This window comes from Salvelinus namaycush, chromosome 14 (assembly GCF_016432855.1).
Source record: "Salvelinus namaycush isolate Seneca chromosome 14, SaNama_1.0, whole genome shotgun sequence".
Classification (NCBI taxonomy): Eukaryota; Metazoa; Chordata; class Actinopteri; order Salmoniformes; family Salmonidae; genus Salvelinus; species Salvelinus namaycush.
In genome coordinates this window covers 6,423,161-6,445,409 of record NC_052320.1, presented here as the reverse complement: position 1 = coordinate 6,445,409, position 22,249 = coordinate 6,423,161, and the positions used below count along the sequence as shown (strand labels likewise).

At 45.6% G+C, this 22,249-nt stretch overlaps 1 protein-coding gene across 5 annotated transcripts in view; it reads right to left on the bottom strand.

Annotated features, from left to right (window-relative positions):
• Window positions 1-22,249, bottom strand: part of LOC120059061 (tensin-2-like) — a 70,524-nt gene that overhangs the window by 14,470 nt on the left and 33,805 nt on the right. For all 5 annotated transcript variants that reach the window (XR_005478087.1, XR_005478088.1, XM_039007842.1 and 2 more), the window contains exons 4-18: window positions 10,653-10,691; window positions 8,367-8,408; window positions 8,219-8,268; window positions 6,336-6,519; window positions 5,416-5,466; window positions 5,199-5,321; window positions 4,835-4,899; window positions 4,505-4,588; window positions 3,426-3,538; window positions 2,988-3,048; window positions 2,757-2,832; window positions 2,470-2,599; window positions 1,986-2,051; window positions 1,762-1,878; window positions 123-1,631 (exon numbers count right to left, since the gene is read on the bottom strand). Coding sequence is in view for 3 of the 5 variants with exons in the window: in XM_039007842.1 (XP_038863770.1) it covers window positions 123-1,631; window positions 1,762-1,878; window positions 1,986-2,051; window positions 2,470-2,599; window positions 2,757-2,832; window positions 2,988-3,048; window positions 3,426-3,538; window positions 4,505-4,588; window positions 4,835-4,899; window positions 5,199-5,321; window positions 5,416-5,466; window positions 6,336-6,519; window positions 8,219-8,268; window positions 8,367-8,408; window positions 10,653-10,691 (2,710 nt within the window). In the remaining 2 variants the exon portion in view is untranslated. The remainder of the gene's footprint in view (window positions 1-122; window positions 1,632-1,761; window positions 1,879-1,985; window positions 2,052-2,469; window positions 2,600-2,756; window positions 2,833-2,987; window positions 3,049-3,425; window positions 3,539-4,504; window positions 4,589-4,834; window positions 4,900-5,198; window positions 5,322-5,415; window positions 5,467-6,335; window positions 6,520-8,218; window positions 8,269-8,366; window positions 8,409-10,652; window positions 10,692-22,249) is intronic.

The following is a 22,249-nucleotide window of genomic DNA, read 5'->3' as shown; positions in this document are numbered from 1 at the left end:
AGAATGACTTTATGTGACAGAACTGACAGTTGAATAATGATTTCCTACATTTGTTTAAATGTATTTCATGAAATCATCTTATATGTTGTCGCTAATAAATAAACCAGTGGGGGTTGTCTCACCTGTCTGGCTCTCGGATGGGTACTGCTGAGGGTGGGCTTCGGGGTGGTGGTCTGCTGGCCCTCTGGTGTGGCTGCAGGGGCCTGACAGGGTGGAGGGAGGGGGCAGAGGGGAGGTGGACTCAGACTGGTAGCCTGAGGCATAACCCCTGCTCTCAGAGGGTGAGGGCTGGTAGGGGGAGCAGAGGCAGACCTGGTGCGGGGTCTGGTAGCCACTGCTGCTGCTGTTGCTGTACTTCAGGTCCAGGTGGGCGTGGCCATGGGAGCGAGACGCCTCCGGGTATGCAGGGTGGCCGGATGGTAGGGGGTCAAAGGTGAAGGCAGGTAGCTCGTGGTCCTGAAGCCTGTAGGCCCTCCGGTGCCAATAGTCGGCCTTTCTCTCCCTCTCCCATTGGAGCTCTGCCTCCCTGTCTCTCTCCCAGTGCAGTGACATCTCCCTGCCTCTTCTCAGTCCTGCTGCCTCCCTCTCCCAGTGCATCTCTGCCCCTCTAGGCAGCTCAGATTCCCTTACTCTCCTTAGCCCTGCTTCCCGATGCTGCAGTTCTGCCTCTCTGTCCCAGTGGAAGCTCTCTCCTCGCTCCAGCCTCAGGCCGTGGAAGGCTGTATCCTCCCTCCTGATGAGGCAGTCCCGGCAGGGGCAGCTAGGGGGCGGCAGGCCATCCAGCAGCAGCATATCTTGGTAGGACCCGGAGGACTTGGGGTGGTGAGGGTGATGGTGGGTGTGTGAGGGAGGGTGGTGGTACGGACCATAGTCATCACTTCTACAGAGCAGACGCCCGGGATGAAGGGTGTGGGGGTGAGAGGTCAGGTCCTGGGATGGATAGGGGCACAGAGAAGGGTGACGAGAGGGTCCCTCACGGTGCAGGTAGTGTGGAGGGTCCTGCTGGCGATTCCATACCAGGTCAGGGGGAGGCAGGGCCTGATGGGGGTGAGGGTGTGGGCTGTAGTGCTGACACAGGTCCATGTGTGAGGGGACGGTGGCAGGGTTAGTCAAGGGCGGTGACCCAGGGTGGCCGTTGGTGCCCGGCGCTCTGTCCCGGCAGTAGCCGCTGGACATGAGGTGGAGTCGGTCACAGCCGGGCTCGGCACAGCGCTGGGAGTGGTAGCCCACCCGGCAAGAACAGGAGCGGTCCAGCCTCAGGGTGCCTGTCTGCTCAGACGGCGAGGACGAGTCCCCATCGTCCAGGATGGCAGTCTCCCTCTCTCTGTCCAGGCCATCCCTCTCCCCCTCGATGCCCCCCAGCAGTCGGTCCAGGTCCTCTCTCTCCTGCCGGGTGGGTGGCGGGAGCCCTCGGGACTCCTCTGGCCGCTCTGGGAGGGCAGACGAGTGGCCGGAGTGAGTGAGAGAGTCAGAGCTGGGAGAGAGCAGATGGCTCTGACTGGGCCTCTCCTCGCTGGTGCCTGCTGGACTGCCATTGGTGGAGGTCAGGGAGCCAGAGCCTGGGGCTGAGAGACGCTTCTTTATCTGGGCGTACAGACTTCCGTCCACTGGACCCCTGGTGTGGGCTATGTCTGAGAGGGGGAGAGAGAGCAGAGATTTAACATAGCTTCAGAGTACAGTATCAACAGCACAGTATTAACTGCGGGCTGAATGTGTTATTGAGAGTGTCTCCCTGGTCCTCTGTACTGCTCTGTACTGTACCATCGAGGCTGTCCTGGTAGCGCTGGTTGAAGTTCTCATAGGAGTCCCAGCGCACCACTGGATCAGCTGTGTTGTAGTCCACTGTGACAGCAGGGTCATTTCTCTGGTACTCACGCCCTGAGGAGAGAGCCCATGTTATTAGACACGTGATCAAACACATCAATACAAACGTGTTATTGTGTTCCCTGGCACTGTTACACTGTAAATGCATAGTTCAAACAAACCTTTCATTTTCTCTGGTCCAGAGGAGAAGACAAACTCCACAGTGGCATCCGAGGGAAATCGTTCATCTGAGAAAATACATTTTACTGTTTTCCTTTAAGTTCTGTCAGTAATTATCCGATTGGGATCATTACTGCCACATAATCCCCTGGTGCTTTTTCAGTACATGGCACAACTTTTCAGCTGGGAGTAATTTAACATTTCACAGAACGTAATCACATTAGCAGAATTAGGAAATGATCGTGTTCAATATACAATATACAATGAAGCAATGAACCACCACACATACTGTGTTGTTGAGGGATTGATTCATTTTGACACATCTGCTGCATACAGGCATTTCTACTGAGCACTTCCCTTAACCACCATGTTGAATAAACAAGCTTCATTGTTCCACACCGACCTAACAAAACAGATACCTCAGGCCCTGAACAGAGAGACCCTTTCCTCTCCCTGCCCCCTCCCCAGAACCCCACTAGTTCCTACCAGTACAGGCCTCATCCAGCTCCCCCTTGCCGAACCATAGCTGGGCCCCGTGGATGGTGCAGGTGTGGAACTGCAGTCTGAACACTGTGTCCCTCTCTGCACCCTGGGCCCGTCTGTGGTAACACTTCACCTGCAGGGAGAGACAGAGAGGTAGAGAGGGAACAGAACAACAGATCAGTGAGAAGAAGGAGAGGATAAGCATACTTGGACTGCCAGTGGCAAGGCGGTGACTTCACTTGAGAAAAAAAGTGGACTAGTCTAATGGCCAGACAGATGGTCTCACTCACCATGATGTCTCCCTTCAGCAGCAGTGCTGGCTCAATGGTCACACACAGTCTTCTGCCCACAGAACCCTGCAAGTCACTGTGGACAGACAACACACAACATATCAATACAAATAGACACACACAAGGACAAGTAGGCCTAAAGGCACATCCTGTCCAAGTTATAAAGATTTTTCTTTTCTGTCAGTGGTGTTGGTTGATAATACTGTAGGACATGAAGTGATGCAGACTCACTATATCCCTGAGGTGTAGACCAGCTGCATGGACTGGTAAAGCTTCAGGAAGGGGAAGTAACCTGGGCAATGATAAAGAGAGGCGGTGTTCAGTGTTACACAGTGGAATGTGCTGACTGTCTCTGTCCCTATCCGTCAAACAATTCAAGATAAACAGCCCCGTGTGTAGGTGGAGGGTGAATTTGACCATCTGAAAACACTGCTATCTTTCACAGGGCCATATCTCAGAGCCTTCTGCACAGACAGGCCTTCACAGACACACACACACACACACACCTGGTACATGCACGCACTAGCACGCACACACACACCACGGTCTCTACTGTAAAGACAGACTGAGACAGACTCAACACCCAAGTGTAGTGGTCTAATCTGAGGATGGGAGGAGCCAACTGTCAGTCAGGGGAAACAAGTGTGTGGTCCCCTCGCACGGCCTCACCTCCTTTGCCCTGGAAGTTAGGAAGCGTGGGGATGAGGACCTGGTGGAGGAATAGCGGACTGCTGTTCATCTTGATCGCCCCAGAGAGGAGCCCCCCAAAGTAGTAGATATACCTGAGAGAGATAGAGAGATAGAGAGGGAGGGAGGGCAGTGTGAGAGAGAGAGAGAGCGAGAGAGAGAGAGAGAGAGAGAGAGAGAGAGAGAGAGAGAGAGAGAGAGAGAGAGAGGGAAGAGGGAGAGCGAGGGAAGAGGGAGAGATAAAGAGGGAGGGATAGAGGGAGGGAGGGCAGCGTGAGAGAGAGAGCGAGAGAGAGAGAGAGCGAGGGAAGAGGGAGAGAGAGAGGGGGAGGGAGGGGTGGGTGATTAGTAAGCATACATCACAAAAGACAACATCAAATCAAATAAATCAACACTGAATGTAGGTGAAAAGGATGCATGAAGTAATATATACACTGAGTATACCAAACAGGAACACCTCCCCTTTTGCCCTCTGAACAGCCTCAATTCGTTGGGAATGGACTCTACAAGGTGTCAAAAGCGTTCCACAGGGATGTTGGCCCATGTTGACTCCCAATGCTGCAACAGTTGTGTCAAGTTGGCTGGAAGTCCTTTGGGTGGTGGACCATTCTTGATACCCACAGGAAACTGTTGAGCATGAAAAATCCAGCAGCGTTGCAGTTGTTGACATAAACCGGTATGCCTGGCACCTACTACCATACCCCGTTCAAAGGCACTTAAATCTTCTGTCTTGCCCATTCACCCTCGGAATGGCACAAATACACAATCCATGTCTCAATTGTCTCAAGGTTTAGAAATCCTTCTTTAACATGTCTCCTCCCCTTCATTTACACTGATTGAAGTGGATTTAACAAGTGACATCAATAAGGGATCATAGCTTTCAGCTGGATTCACCTGGTCAGTCTATGTCATGGAAAGAGCACGTGTTCTTAATGTTTTGTACACTCAGTGTCTACCTGAGAGAGAGGGATGGGAAGGAAGAGGGAAAGAGCGAGAGAAACATACAGACATTTACAGCACTTGTTGGTTAGTGATATAGACAACATGTAGATGGTGCTTACCTGTTTTGGGACGGTTGGAGGGAGGAAGATACCTTATCCTCGCAGAACTTCCTCATGGCCAGGGTGCTGAGGGCCTGGTCTGCCCTGCTCAAACACAAAAAAACACAGAATTAAAGCAACACACTGCACAACAAGAATACACACTTCATGTAGAGAATTATACAACATTTACATAACTTTCCCATTATAGACAAGACCAGGCTCTCTGAGAGCCAGAAGTACATGAATGCAGCTGGCTTGAGCCAAAGAACAAGCCAGTTTCCACTACTACAGCCCTAAACCATGCTCAGTGTGGAAACTGTGGCTTTGGATGCAGGACAGAACACTCACCCTGCAGAGATCTTGCTGTAGTGCATGTAGGCTGCAATAATCACTCCTGTTTTGCCCTTGTTGCCCTGAAGGAGAAAGATCAGTGCCAAAAGAACATGAAGCCCCAACGGTTTTTAGCCCCGGGCTTGAAGAATAAACTGATTATTATTGTTTTAAAGACACGAATGCCACTACCCCTACAAGATCTCATAGCAATTTCAACATTTCACAGTGAAAAGATACAAATATTACATATTGCACTGATCAAAGAGCCTCTGTGAGTGAAATACGTGAGTCATCTATGTGAAGCCAGCAGTCCCTAAAAGCCCCTAAAACAACAAAACTACCCTTTAAAACCTAGTCAGAAGCAGGCCTGAACCCTGACCTTGCAGTGCAGGACCACCACATGCTGGGGGTCGGAGGTCAGCCACGTCTCCATGGCCTTACACATGGCACAGATCTTGTCCAGGGGAGGGGCATGGAAGTCAGGCCAGCCGAAGTCAAGGACCTGGACCACATGGGAAAATAGTGAGGAAAAGTACATTAATATATTTAGCCTTAGAAACTGATACAGTATTGATACAGAAAATAAAAAATGATACCTTTGGATTCATGCGGGTGATGTCACGGTGTCGTTCAGAGAGGTTGAAGAGCTGAAAGGAAAATGAATATTCAAATGAACGATGTGTGTACAACCAGCCCAGCAAGCAGAGGCGTCATGCCCATAGGGGGCACCCCCTCAGATTTGTCTTTTTTACATTTTTATATATAAAATAATCATATTTTGTTGTTGTTGTTTCTCTGTAATACTACCAGCCACCTAGCCATTTTATTAAGTTGTCTTTAGCTAACCCAGCTAGGTTCCGAATCTCCCAACCTCATCTCCCAATTAGCTACCAAGAATCCATTTCAGGCTATCAATCAAGTTAGAGTAGCTAGCTTGTCTAACTATCTTAGCTGGCATGTCTGCTGGCAAGGTTGGTATACTTTAGAAAAGCAAGCAATTACTAAATGTACTGAATAAGACTAACATTCCTTTCAATCTTTTATCCAGATTTTAGCAGGGATGCAGAGAAGCATATTTAGTTTCTTTAAGAAAATAGCCAAGAGGATACAGACAGCTCAAGAGAGATGTTTAGCTAGATGTTTCTTTGGCATACAATTGAACATTATGATTATGATGCTTTAGATTGCAGGAAAAGGTTGTTTCAATTGTTTGAAAAATTCTCAAACTTTCGAAAAGGGGGTCCTAGCCCCCCGCCGGACCACCCCCCAGCCATCCTCACGTACTTTGTGACCCCTCAGATTTTTGTGTGGTGCATGACGCCCCTGCCAGTAAGTAACACATATAAAACCCCATATGAAAGCATCACTGAGTGTATGGCTACTTTCCAATATCCATACCAGCATACCACTTAGAATGCATGCCCAATGCATTCCTTCATATTAAGTGCTTTGCTGGTAGTGTGGATATTGGAAGCTAGTTCATGTCTACATCAGCGGCAGGAAGTACTGTACTCACCAGGAACTTATCCTGGTGCTTGGACCTGAGCATGGCGGTCACCTCCTTGAGGTTGAGACGGTAGCGCTGCTCGTCCAGCAGAGGGGGGAAGAACACGGAGATGATCCCCTCGGTGATGTAGGTCAGGTCAAAGTCATAATGACGCTCCATGACTCTCTCCATCACACGGTCCACACTGATACTCCTAATCAGGGAGATTGCTGGGATTTATGCTGTGGTCTATAGATTTCTGTTCTGTTACTGCTTTGAGCTCTAAAACAACCCTGAAAACGTACATTTTCAGTCTCCCTTCTATAAATTAACCCAGCGTTCACCAAACTAGGGGTCGCGACGGATTTGAAGAATGGGGTCAAGAGAGAAACTCTGAAAAAGATGTAATGCACCACAGAAAGACCAGGAGGTAGTGCAGTTCGAGAATGAGATGAGGTGGAAAATGAGATGAGGTGGAGAATGAGATGAGGCGGAGAATGAGATGAGGTGGAGAATGAGATGAGGCGGAGAATGAGATGAGGTGGAGAATGAGATGAGGCGGAGAATGAGATGAGGTGGAGAATGAGATGAGGTGGAGCATGAGATGAGGTGGAGCATGGCAGGAGGTGGAGAATGAGATGAGGTAGAAAATGAGATGTGGTGGAAAATGTGATGAGTTGGAGAATGGCAGGAGGTGGAGAATGAGATGAGGTAGAGAATGAGATGAGGTGGAGAATGAGATGAGGTAGAGAATGAGATGAAGTGGAGAATGGCAGGAGGTGGAGAATGAGATGAGGTAGAGAATGAGATGAGGTGGAGAATGAGATGAGGTAGAGAATGAGATGAAGTGGAGAATGGCAGGAGGTGGAGAATGAGATGAGGTAGAAAATGAGATGTGGTGGAGAATGAGATGAGGTGGAGAATGGCAGGAGGTGGAGAATGAGATGAGGTAGAGAATGAGATGAGGTGGAGAATGAGATGAGGTAGAGAATGAGATGAAGTGGAGAATGGCAGGAGGTGGAGAATGAGATGAGGTAGAAAATGAGATGTGGTGGAGAATGAGATGAGGTGGAGAATGACAGGAGGTGGAGAATGGCAGGAGGTGGAGAATGATATGTGGAGAATGAGATGAGGTGGAGAATGGCATGAGGTGGAGAATGAGATGAGGTAGAGAATGAGATGAGGTGGAGAATGAGATGAGGTGGAGAATGGCAGGAGGTAGAGAATGAGATGTGGAGAATGAGATGATGTGGAGAATGGCAGGAGGTGGAGAATGAGAGGGATAAAATGAGGAGTGAGAACATAGAAACAGAGAGAGCGAGAGAGCGAGAGCGGGGAGAAGAGAAGAAAAATGAAGAGAATAAAGAGGAGTAGGAGTACATCCTCCTCCTCATCATAATGCTACAGTACATCATCATCTCTCTCCTCCTCCTCTCCTTCCTCCTCCTCCCTCCCCCTCCTCCTCCTCTTCCTCCTCCTCCTCATAATGCTCCAGTACATCCTCCTCCTCATCATAATGCTAGAGTACATCATCATCTCTCTCCTCCTCCTCTCCTTCCTCCTCCTCATCCTCCTCCTCATCATAATGCTAGATTACATCATCATCTCTCACCTCCTCCTCTCCTTCCTCCTCCTCTTCCCCCTCCTCATCATAATGGTCCAGTACATCCCCCTCCTCATCATCCTCCCCCTCCTCCTCCCTCCCCCTCCTCTTCCCCCTCCTCATCATAATGGTCCAGTACATCCTCCTCCTCATCATCCTCCCCCTACTCCTCCCTCCTCCTCCTCCTCCTCCTCTTCCCCCTCCTTATCATAATGCTCCATTAAATCCTCCTCCTCATCCTCCCCCTCCTCCTCATCCTCCTCTTCGAGGTAATTATGAATTGAAATAGGGTATGATAGAGCTGAGTTACCTGGAGAGGGTGTTCCTCTGTTTGTTGTAAGTCAAAGACCTTGTGGAGCCCTGAAGACAGAGAGAAATGAAATGACCACCATTTCTGACACCGATAAGAGAAACAGCATCAGCATTCATTTGTGGAGAGGAAGAAAGAACACTCTTACCAGGTGTTGGATGTGTTGGGATGGAGCAGGTCCTTTGCGCTGCTGTATACAACAAGAACCGACATACGGTAATGCAACAAGAACCGACATACGGTAATGCAACAAGGAGAGACATACGGTAATGCAAGGAGAGACATACGGTAATGCAACAAGAACCGACATACGGTAATGCAACAAGAACCGACATACGGTAATGCAACAAGAACCGACATACGGTAATGCAACAAGAACTGACATACGGTAATGCAACAAGAACAGACATACGGTAATGCAACAAGAACCGACATACGGTAATGCAACAAGAACCGACATACGGTAATACAACAAGAACCGACATACGGTAATACAACAAGAACCGACATACGGTAATGCAACAAGAACCGACATACGGTAATACAACAAGAACCGACATACGGTAATGCAACAAGAACCGACATACGGTAATACAACAAGAACCGACATACGGTAATGCAACAAGGAGAGACATACGGTAATGCAACAAGGAGAGACATACGGTAATGCAACAAGAACCGACATACGGTAATGCAACAAGGAGAGACATACGGTAATGCAACAAGAACCGACATACGGTAATGCAACAAGGAGAGACATACGGTAATGCAACAAGAACCGACATACGGTAATGCAACAAGGAGAGACATACGGTAATGCAACAAGAACCGACATACGGTAATGCAACAAGGAGAGACATACGGTAATGCAACAAGGAGACACATACGGTAATGCAACAAGGAGAGACATACGGTAATGCAACAAGGCGAGACATACGGTAATGCAACAAGGAGAGACATACGGTAATGCAACAAGAACCGACATACGGTAATGCAACAAGGAGAGACATACGGTAATGCAACAAGGAGAGACATACGGTAATGCAACAAGAACCGACATACGGTAATGCAACAAGGAGAGACATACGGTAATGCAACAATGAGAGACATACGGTAATGCAACAATGAGAGACATACGGTAATGCAACAAGGAGAGACATACGGTAATGCAACAAGGAGAGACATACGGTAATGCAACAAGAACCGACATACGGTAATGCAACAAGGAGAGACATACGGTAATGCAACAAGGCGAGACATACGGTAATGCAACAAGGAGAGACATACGGTAATGCAACAAGGAGAGACATACGGTAATGCAACAAGAACCGACATACGGTAATGCAACAAGGAGAGACATACGGTAATGCAACAAGGCGAGACATACAGTAATGCAACAAGGAGAGACATACGGTAATGCAACAATGAGAGACATACGGTAATGCAACAAGAACCGACATACGGTAATGCAACAAGGAGAGACATACGGTAATGCAACAAGGAGAGACATACGGTAATGCAACAAGAACCGACATACGGTAATGCAACAAGGAGAGACATACGGTAATGCAACAAGGAGAGACATACGGTAATGCAACAAGGAGAGACATACGGTAATGCAACAAGGAGAGACATACGGTAATGCAACAAGGAGAGACATACGGTAATGCAACAAGAACCGACATACGGTAATGCAACAAGGAGAGACATACGGTAATGCAACAAGGAGAGACATACGATAATGCAACAAGAACCGACATACGGTAATGCAACAAGGAGAGACATACGGTAATGCAACAATGAGAGACATACGGTAATGCAACAGTGAGAGACATACGGTAATGCAACAAGGAGAGACATACGGTAATGCAACAAGGAGAGACATACGGTAATGCAACAAGGAGAGACATACGGTAATGCAACAAGAACCAACATACGGTAATGCAACAAGGAGAGACATACGGTAATGCAACAAGGCGAGACATATGGTAATGCAACAAGGAGAGACATACGGTAATGCAACAAGGCGAGACATACGGTAATGCAACAAGGAGAGACATACGGTAATGCAACAATGAGAGACATATGGTAATGCAACAAGGAGAGACATACGGTAATGCAACAAACAGGCTTCTTTCCTGATGGCCCAACCTATACTACTTCCTGTTACAATCTACTTCTAGAAAACCCTCTCCTCATACGAGAACAAACCAAGCCCACTCTACAAGCCAAGGAAAAGAGAAGCTTCTGCCATTTTCCAACAGCACTGCAGATTTAGGGACGGTCACAGCTGGTTTATTTCAAACATAAATTGAAGGAATGAAGTGGACTATAAAAGAGAGAGAGAGAGAGAGAGAGAGAGAGAGAGAGAGAGAGAGAGAGAGAGAGAGAGAGAGAGAGAGAGAGAGAGAGAGAGAACGAGTGGTCAACTTACCAGATCAGACGGGAGAGCTGGGATGCAAGCTGTGGTCACCTGAAACATAACAACAGACCATTTTTCCAACGAGAAACAATATTAAACCAAACACACAGTCAAACATACACATAGCATTCTGAAGCTAACCGCTAAGTCTTGCTTTCCGCCGTCTGTTTTTTGTTGTTGTATTTTCCTCCAGGAAAGAGGGAAGGGAGTGGTGGGGCTGGCGAGGCCACCGGGGAAGATGGGCCGGAGGAAATGCTCCCTCGCTCAGACGGACAGAGAGATAAAGAGAGAGAGAAAACACATCTAAAGCCAGATAAGAGAGTTCTGTCGTCCAACGAAGATATGATCCACCTGAACGTAGATTACAGTAGAAATGCCATGACCAGGGAAGTATGGTATGCAATTTACAACACTCTCAGAGGCGTTTGGTGGGACCGTCTGAGGCTGCTGCATTTATCTTGCTAATATATACTTCTCCTTGGTGTCACTCACACAATGGCACAGTTGTAGCCTGGGAGCATGTGCACATGATCATAAGTGCACCAACGAGGTCATATGCACACTGATTCACATAAACAGACAAAGGGCTACAAAGTACAACTAATAGCCTGGTTAAAACCATGCATTAGAAACTTTTGCTTTGACATCACTACAGCCTTTGCTGTCTGGCACGCACGCACGCACGCACGCACGCACGCACGCACGCACGCACGCACGCACGCACGCACGCACGCACGCACGCACGCACGCAAACACACACTCACATACATATGCGCACGCACGCACGCACACACACACACACACACACACACACACACACACACACACACACACACACACACACACACACACACACACACACACACACACACACACACACACACACACACACACACCATTTCCCATGTGCAGTGGGCTCCAGATCTTGACCTCTGACCCAGAGGAAGTGGAAGCGCTGCAGCAGTGGTGGTGGGGCTGAGGCAGGGTCGAAGACCACAGTCATGCTTTCGTAATGGCTGAGCTCACTGCCGGCCAGTGTTTCCCAGCGTTTCCACTCCCCAACCCTGTTGCGCCTGTTTGTATGGCCACAGGAAAGGGCAAGGGCTTGTACATCTCATTGTGTACAGAGGGAAGTGACAGAAGCCTTGGGTAGGGGTGTGTCTGAGTGTGTGGGCCAAATATAACTAGTGTTCATCTCTAAGAAAGTGTGTGAGCCTCAAACGTCTTCTTGTCATACAGATGCTAGAATAGGTCAGGGGTCAACAGACAATGTGCTGAAACGAGACACATGACTACATCAGAGAGCTTGTTTCAGTCAATTTCATGTAAACACCACTGCTATATTCTGTAAAAAAATATATATATTCAAGAATTATAGCAGATCTTACCCAGTGAGCAGAATTGGTTGAAAAACATATTTTCAACATATTTTCAACCCCAAAATACCTATTTTCAACATCTTGTGCAATAGGGTATCCTGTGTCCTGGCTACAAGTTGGGCTTGGAAAACTGAGAACACGTAACTTGCGGGAACAAGATCCATGTCTAAAAGGATGTACGGTTCTGCTGCTAACATGAAACCAATTTGAAAGAACAACATAGAAAGGCAACCTGACAGCACTCTAGTAAAACGTTCCACTCTCTCTCTCTCTCTCTCTCTCTCTCTCTCTCTCTCTCTCTCTCTCTCTCTCTCTCTCTCTCTCTCTCTCTCTCTCTCTCTCGCTCTCACTCTCTCTCTCTCTCTCTCTCCAACTGTCCCTCTCCTCTACCTCAACCTTTTCTTTCCCGCCACATTCGCAATCTCTCTCTCTCTCTCTCTGTCTCTCTCTCTCTCTCTCTCTCTCTCTCACTCTCTCTCTCTCTCTCTCTCTCACTCTCTCTCTCTGTCTCTCTGTCTCTCTGTCTCTCTCTCTCTCTCTCTCTCTCTCTCTCTCTCTCTCTCTCTCTCTCTCTCTCTCTCTCTCTCTCTCTCTCTCTCTCTCTCACTCTCTCTCTCTCTCCAACGGTCCCTCTAATCTACCTCAACCTTTTCTCTCCCGCCATATTCTCTCTCTCTCTCTCTCTCTCTCTCTCCAAATGTCCCTCTCCTCTACCTCAACCTTTTCTCTCCCGTCACATCCTCTCTTTCTCTCGTTCTCTTCCAAACTGGCTCTCTCTCCATCCCTCAAAAATGATCTTTCCCGCCTTTCTCTAATAATCTTTCTATCCCGCGTTCTCTCCCCCCCTCTCTTTCCCCTCTCTCTCCCTGTCAATCTTTCCCTCTCTCTCGCAGCATTCCCCGCCCTCTCTCTGTCCCAGCCTGCTGCCCTCCCCTAGAGCTCTCCCTCTACCCTCTACCCTCTACCCTCTCCCCTCTCCCTTACTCTCGCTCTCCTTCTGTGTACCTCTCCCTCCTCTCCCACTCTATCTTTTTCTTAACAGGCCCAGCTGGTAAGGCTCACAGTGCTAACCCCTCTCTCCCTCTCATAGATGGGCCACTGGTCCAACCAATGTTTTTGATCCATCAAAGCCAGGACCCATGGCTAATGCACTCACTGTGAATGCATGTGCAGTTCTATGAGAGACTAGCTGGGGATGAGGTAACATTACTGGTATGTTATTAGAGTGAGAACAGAAGAGAGAGCCTTGAGAACAGGGGAGAGAGCATTGAGAACAGGGGATAGAGCCTGGAGAACAGGGGAGAGAGCATTGAGAACAGGGGATAGAGCCTTGAGAACAGGGGAGAGAGCCTTGAGAACAGGGGAGAGAGCCTTGAGAACAGGGGAGAGAGCCTGGAGAACAGGGGATAGAGCCTTGAGAACAGGGGATAGAGCCTGGAGAACAGGGGAGAGAGCCTTGAGAACAGGGGATAGAGCCTGGAGAACAGGGGAGAGAGCCTTGAGAACAGGGGATAGACCCTTGAGAACAGGGGAGAGAGCCTTGAGAACAGGGGAGAGAGCCTTGAGAACAGGGGAGAGAGCCTTGAGAACAGGGGAGAGAGCCTGGAGAACAGGGGATAGAGCCTTGAGAACAGGGGAGAGAGCCTGGAGAACAGGGGAGAGAGCCTTGAGAACAGGGGAGAGAGCCTTGAAAACAGGGGAGAGAGCCTTGAGAACAGGGGAGAGAGCCTTGAGAACAGGGGAGAGAGCATTGAGAACAGGGGAGAGAGCCTTGAGAACAGAAGAGAGAGCCTTGAGAACAGGGGAGAGAGCCTTGAGAACAGGGGAGAGAGCCTTGAGAACAGGGGAGAGAGCCTTGAGAACAGGGGAGAGAGCCTTGAGAACAGGGGAGAGAGCATTGAGAACAGGGGAGAGAGCCTTGAGAACAGAAGAGAGAGCCTTGAGAACAGGGGAGAGAGCCTTGAGAACAGGGGAGAGAGCCTTGAGAACAGGGGAGAGAGCATTGAGAACAGGGGATAGAGCCTTGAGAACAGGGGAGAGAGCCTGGAGAACAGGGGAGAGAGCCTTGAGAACAGGGGAGAGAGCCTTGAAAACAGGGGAGAGAGCCTTGAGAACAGGGGAGAGAGCCTTGAGAACAGGGGAGAGAGCATTGAGAACAGGGGAGAGAGCCTTGAGAACAGAAGAGAGAGCCTTGAGAACAGGGGAGAGAGCCTTGAGAACATGGGAGAGAGCCTTGAGAACAGGGGAGAGAGCCTTGAGAACAGGGGAGAGAGCCTTGAGAACAGGGGAGAGAGCATTGAGAACAGGGGAGAGAGCCTTGAGAACAGAAGAGAGAGCCTTGAGAACAGGGGAGAGAGCCTTGAGAACAGGGGAGAGAGCCTTGAGAACAGGGGAGAGAGCATTGAGAACAGGGGAGAGAGCCTTGAGAACAGAAGAGAGAGCCTTGAGAACAGGGGAGAGAGCCTTGGGAACAGGGGAGGAGGCAGATAGAAGTAATGGGGATGTGAACATAATGTAAACAGTATCATTAGTGAGCAGAACTGGGGCCAATTCCACTTCATGAACTCTGATTCCACCCAACCCATTCATTCATGTTTTTTTTCAAGTGTTGAGCCAAATCCTGGTCACTTTTACTCCATCAAGCCTATCACCAAAGTCCTAAAACAGTTTCTAGAGCAAAATAAAGCTGTATGTGTAACCATAGAAACGTCACTGAATTTGTACACTCTGTATACGCCAGAACTCTGTGGTGACCATAGTGGTAACCAATGATGTATATAAACCCTGGTTTGCTGCTGTTATGTATTGGCCAATGAGAGGGTTTGAAGCCACCGGTCAGCCATATTGGACCACCCCAGAAGAAGCAGTCCTCCATAGGAATGAATGGGATTCTACAGTATTGTTTCAAGGACAAAATTACATGTATTGAAGTATTTTTGTTGTTGTAGTGGGGGCAGTAACATTAGAACTTTCAAAAAAATTACACTTTACGGAAAATGTTGTAATATATTTTTTCATTTTTATGTTTAGCTCACATAATATGATTTTAAAGTATGTATTAAGGTGTTTTTAATATAATAAATGTGGCAAAAACAAATGTAGACATTAATAAATGCCTCTCTACACCTTCCACCCAAAATGTTTACAACGGTGGGGAAGTGCCAAGATGGAGGCATGGTGGCTTCAAAACAGTGCCCCCTGTCAGTCATTTAGTCTATATATAAATCATTGGTGGTAACACTGTTCTACATTGAGTCATAGAAGCTCATGACATATCAAAACAGACAGCGGTCTAATGGAGTGGTCCTTGAGAACCACAAGGCAGGAATTTCACAACTAGATTCTGGTCGTCTCATCACCAGCCCAAACCATCTGGTTCTTCTCAGCTTCCAATTAGCATAGGAGAAAATCACACAAAGAAATGGCACTAGTAAATTCCTATGATTTCATCGATGTGTTATGGACATATGTAAATATGATTATATTAGTACTGGAACCAATTGTTGTCTTCACATAGCATTTATCCACAACAATTATAATTTATGCTAAATTAGCCAACTGTAGGGCCTTTTAAAATCAGTTTTTTGCCTAATTCCGTATTTTCCCTCAAAATTCTGTTTCTACGTTTTGTTTTTCCAGGTTTTCGCTCTAAAAATCACACTTTTTTATATTAAAACAACAAGCCCACAACAATGCTTAAACCTTTGAGGTCTGGGAAAAATATAGACGTTTACATTTTTTTATTTTTTTATTTTTTATTACAATTTTTAAATGTAACCTTTATTTAACCTTTATTTGGATGTGGATACCCTTTAATTCAAGTGTGCACCAGCAAGACACTTGTTTGGTTGCAGGTGTTTCTGTAGCGCACATGTGATTGCAGAGATTGATAAACAAAATGGCTGCCGGATTAATGCAAATAATAATAATGATATCATTCTGCCAGGTAGGCTTGGGCTACTTTGTATTTGACATTTAAATGAGAAGGTTTTTTGTAAAGCTTTTCCATCTACTAGAAGATGATTCATTAGCATCATCGCTAACGACTAAACAAAGAGGTAGACAAATGATGGGCACACAGACATGGGCATTCCCACTTTGTCTCTTCAGAAAGTTGAATGAAAATACGAGTCACTGACGCATTTTGTTCATGTATTATTATAATCTTGGGCAAATTAAAAAATGTTCTACTAAGTTCAATACATTTTTGAATATTGTTGAATTCCGTTTTAATGTTTGGATTCAGTGAGTCCGTCTGCGTTCTCCACAACGCGGATTTTATAGGGTCCCACAACTGTTTTCCCCATGAGACAGCCAATCAGAGGGCAGTGATGAAAGGGAAGCCAATCGGTATTGAGAGCTGATGCCAGATGTGCTTTCATCACAGAGGGTCTCATCAGAGCATTGGGGATGTTATAGTGCCCAACAGGCATGGGAATGGTTAGTGTCCCTTAGGCAGCTGTCCATTCTCATAGACTCTCCTGAGAGGGAAGATAGTGGGGTGTGACTAAGGTCTAAGGTTCATGTCATATTGGAGGTACCTGACTGTATATCTCCAAGCTAGGTTTTTCTCTTCAAACACACCATCGCCAACCCCCAGTCAATAATTTTTAATAAGCTGGTATGAGCGTTCTGAAGCAGACCTAATGAGCGTTCTGAAGCAGACCTAATGAGCGTTCTGAAGCAGACCTAATGAGCGTTCTGAAGCAGACCTAATGAGCGTTCTGAAGCAGACCTAATGAGCGTTCTGAAGCAGACCTAATGAATGTTCTAAAACAGACCTAATGAATGTTCTAAAACAGACCTAATGAGAGTTCTAAAACAGACCTATTGAATGTTCTAAAACAGACCTAATGAGTGTTCTAAAACAGACCTAATGAATGTTCTAAAACAGACCTAATGAATGTTCTAAAACACACCTAATGAATGTTCTAAAGCAGGCCTAATGAATGTTCTAAAGCAGACCTAATGAATGTTCTAAAACAGACCTAATGAGAGTTCTAAAGCAGACCTAATGAGAGTTCTAAAACAGACCTAATGAATGTTCTCAAACAGACCTAATGAATGTTCTAAAACAGACCGAATGAGATTTCTAAAGCAGACCTAATGAACACTCTAAAACAGACCTAATGAATGTTCTAAAGCAGACCTAATGAATGTTCTAAAACAGACCTAATGAATGTTCTAAAACAGACCTAATGAATGTTCTAAAGCAGACCTAATGAACACTCTAAAGCAGACCTAATGAGAGTTCTAAAACAGACCTAATGAATGTTCTAAAGCAGACCTAATGAGAGTACTAAAACAGACCTAATGAAAACTCTAAAACAGACCTAATGAGCATTCTAAAGCAGACCAAATGAGCGTTCTAAAACAGACCTAATGAATGTTCTAAAGCAGACCTAATGAAAACTCTAAAACAGACCTAATGAGCGTTCTAAAGCAGACCTAATGAGCGTTCTAAAACAGACCTAATGAATGTTCTAAAGCAGACCTAATGAAAACTCTAAAACAGACCTAATGAGCGTTCTAAAGCAGACCTAATGAAAACTCTAAAACAGACCTAATGAGCATTCTAAAGCAGCCCTAATGAGCGTTCTAAAACAGACCTAATGAATGTTCTAAAGCAGACCTAATGAATGTTCTAAAACAGACCTAATGAAAACTCTAAAACAGACCTAATGAAAACTCTAAAACAGACCTAATGAGCACTCTAAAGCAGACTTAATGAGAGTTCTAAAACAGACATAATGAATGTTCTAAAACAGACCTAATGAATGTTCTAAAAGAGACCTAATGAGCGTTCTAAAGCAGACCTAATGAAAACTCTAAAGCAGACCTAATGAGCGTTCTAAAGCAGACCTAATGAAAACTCTAAAACAGACCTAATGAGCGGTCTAAAGCAGACATAATGAAAACTCTAAAACAGACCTAATGAGAGTTCTAAAACAGACCTAATGAACACTCTAAAACAGACCTAATGAACACTCTAAAACAGACCTAATGAACACTCTAAAGCAGACCTAACGAGAGTTCTAAAACAGACCTAATGAATGTTCTAAAACAGACCTAATGAGAATTCTAAAACAGACCTAATGAAAACTCTAAAACAGACCTAATGAGCATTCTAAAGCAGACCTAATGAGCGTTCTAAAACAGACCTAATGAATGTTCTAAAGCAGACCTAATGAAAACTCTAAAACAGACCTAATGAGCGTTCTAAAGCAGACCTAATGAAAACTCTAAAACAGACCTAATGAACACTCTAATACAGACCTAATGAACACTCTAAAGCAGACCTAATGAACACTCTAAAACAGACCTAATGAATGTTCTAAAGCAGACCTAATGAACACTCTAAAACAGACCTAATGAACACTCTAAAGCAGACCTAATGAACGTTCTAAAAAAGACCTAATGAAAACTCTAAAACAGACCTAATGAGCATTCTAAAGCAGACAGAATGAGCGTTCTAAAACAGACCTAATGAATGTTCTAAAGCAGACCTAATGAGAGTTCTAAAACAGACCTAATGAACACTCTAAAACAGACCTAATGAACACTCTAAAGCAGACCTAATGAACGTTCTAAAACAGACCTAATGAAAACTATAAAACAGACCTAATGAATGTTCTAAAACAGACCTAATGAGCGTTCTAAAACAGACTTAATGAATGCTCTAAAGCAGACCTAATGAGAGTTCTAAAACAGACCTAATGAATGTTCTAAAACAGACCTAATGAATGTTCTAAAAGAGACCTAATGAATGTTCTAAAAGAGACCTAATGAGCGTTCTAAAACAGACCTAATGAAAACTCTAAAACAGACCTAATGAGCATTCTAAAGCAGACCTAATGAACGTTCTAAAACAGACCTAATGAATGTTCTAAAACAGACCTAATGAATGTTCTAAAAGAGACCTAATGAGCGTTCTAAAGCAGACCTAATGAAAACTCTAAAACAGACCTAATGAGCGTTCTAAAGCAGACCTAATGAAAACTCTAAAACAGACCTAATGAGCGGTCTAAAGCAGACATAATGAAACTCTAAAACAGACCTAATGAGAGTTCTAAAACAGACATAATGAGCATTCTAAAGCAGACCTAATGAATGTTCTAAAGCAGACCTAATGAATGTTCTAAAGCAGACCTAATGAATGTTCTAAAGCAGACCTAAAGAACACTCTAAAGCAGACCTAATGAACACTCTAAAGCAGACCTAATGAACACTCTAAAGCAGACCTAATGAACACTCTAAAACAGACCTAATGAATGTTCTAAAGCAGACCTAATGAATGTCCTAAAGCAGACCTAATGAACGCTCTAAAGCAGACCTAATGAACGTTCTAAAACAGACCTAATGAGCGTTCTAAAGCAGACCTAATGAATGTTCTAAAACAGACCTAATGAACACTCTAAAGCAGACCTAATGAGCGTTCTAAAGCAGACCTAATGAACACTCTAAAGCAGACCTAATGAATGTTCTAAAGCAGACCTAATGAATGTTCTAAAGCAGATCTAATGAATGTTCTAAAGCAGACCTAATGAATGTTCTAAAGCAGACCTAATGAACACTCTAAAGCAGACCTAATGAACGTTCTAAAACAGACCTAATGAACACTCTAAAACAGACCTAATGAGCGTTCCAAAGCAGACCTAATGAACACTCTGAAACAGACCTAATGAGCGTTCCAAAGCAGACCTAATGAGTGTTCTAAAGCAGACCTAATGAACGTTCTAAAGCAAACCTAATGAATGCTGTGAAACAGACATAATGAACACTCTGAAACAGACCTAATGAACACTCTGAAACAGACCTAATGAACACTCTAAAACAGACCTAATGAACACTCTAAAACAGACCTAATGAACGTTCTAAAGCAGACCTAATGAATGTTCTAAAGCAGACCTAATGAAAACTCTAAAACAGACCTAATGAGCGGTCTAAAACAGACCTAATGAGCGTTCCAAAGCAGACCTAATGAGTGTTCTAAAACAGACCTAATGAATGTTCTAAAACAGACCTAATGAATGTTCTAAAGCAGACCTAATGAGCGTTCCAAAGCAGACCTAATGAGTGTTCTAAAGCAGACCTAATGAACGTTCTAAAGCAGACCTAATGAATGCTCTGAAACAGACCTAATGAACACTCTTAAACAGACCTAATGAACACTCTGAAACAGACCTAATGAACACTCTAAAGCAGACCTAATGAATGTTCTAAAACAGACCTAATGAATGTTCTAAAACAGACCTAATGAATGTTCTAAAGCAGACCTAATGAATGTTCTAAAGCAGACCTAATGAATGTTCTAAAACAGATCTAATGAATGTTCTAAAGCAGACCTAATGAATGTTCTAAAGCAGACCTAATGAATGTTCTAAAACAGACCTAATGAACACTCTAAAACAGACCTAATGAACGTTCAGAAGCAGACCTAATAAGCGTTCAGAAGCAGACCTAATGAGCGTTCAGAAACAGACCTAATAAGCGTTCAGAAGCTGACCTAATAAGCGTTCAGAAACAGACCTAATAAGCGTTCAGAAACAGACCTAATAAGCGTTCAGAAGCAGACCTAATAAGCGTTCAGAAACAGACCTAATGAACGTTCAGAAACAGACCTAATGAGCGTTCAGAAACAGACCTAATGAACGTTCAGAAACAGACCTAATGAGCGTTCAGAAGCAGACCTAATAAGCGTTCAGAAACAGACCTAATAAGCGTTCAGAAGCTGACCTAATAAGCGTTCAGAAACAGACCTAATGAACGTTCAGAAACAGACCTAATGAGCGTTCAGAAGCAGACCTAATAAGCGTTCAGAAGCAGACCTAATAAGCGTTCAGAAGCTGACCTAATAAGCGTTCAGAAACAGACCTAATGAACGTTCAGAAGCAGACCTAATAAGCGTTCAGAAGCAGACCTAATAAGCGTTCTGAAACAGACCTAATGAACGTTCAGAAGCAGACCTAATGAGCGTTCAGAAGCAGACCTAATGAGCGTTCTGAAACAGACCTAGTATTGTCCCTTCATTGGTTGGGGCCCTCAAAAGCCCAGGACTGCTGTAAGGTATTATCTCTTTATCCATCTGGCTTACACTCTGTCCATAATATATATATATATATATATATATATATATATATATATATATATATATATATACACTGCTCAAAAAAATAAAGGGAACACTTAAACAACACAATGTAACTCCAAGTCAATCACACTTCTGTGAAATCAAACTGTCCACTTAGGAAGCAACACTGATTGACAATAAATTTCACATGCTGTTGTGCAAATGGAATAGACAAAAGGTGGAAATTATAGGCAATTAGCAAGACACCCCCAAAAAAGGAGTGATTCTGCAGGTGGTGACCACAGACCACTTCTCAGTTCCTATGCTTCCTGGCTGATGTTTTGGTCACTTTTGAATGCTGGCGGTGCTCTCACTCTAGTGGTAGCATGAGACGGAGTCTACAACCCACACAAGTGGTTCAGGTAGTGCAGTTCATCCAGGATGGCACATCAATGCGAGCTGTGGCAAAAAGGTTTGCTGTGTCTGTCAGCGTAGTGTCCAGAGCATGGAGGCGCTACCAGGAGACAGGCCAGTACATCAGGAGACGTGGAGGAGGCCGTAGGAGGGCAACAACCCAGCAGCAGGACCGCTACCTCCGCCTTTGTGCAAGGAGGTGCACTGCCAGAGCCCTGCAAAATGACCTCCAGCAGGCCACAAATGTGCATGTGTCAGCATATGGTCTCACAAGGGGTCTGAGGATCTCATCTCGGTACCTAATGGCAGTCAGGCTACCTCTGGCGAGCACATGGAGGGCTGTGCGGCCCCACAAAGAAATGCCACCCCACACCATGACTGACCCATCGCCAAACCGGTCATGCTGGAGGATGTTGCAGGCAGCAGAACGTTCTCCACGGCGTCTCCAGACTCTGTCACGTCTGTCACATGTGCTCATGTGCTCAGTGTGAACCTGCTTTCATCTGTGAAGAGCACAGGGCGCCAGTGGCGAATTTGCCAATCTTGGTGTTCTCTGGCAAATGCCAAACGTCCTGCACGGTGTTGGGCTGTAAGCACAACCCCCACCTGTGGACGTCGGGCCCTCATACCACCCTCATGGAGTCTGTTTCTGACCGTTTGAGCAGACACATGCACATTTGTGGCCTGCTGGAGGTCATTTTGCAGGGCGCTGGCAGTGCACCACCTTGCACAAAGGCGGAGGTAGC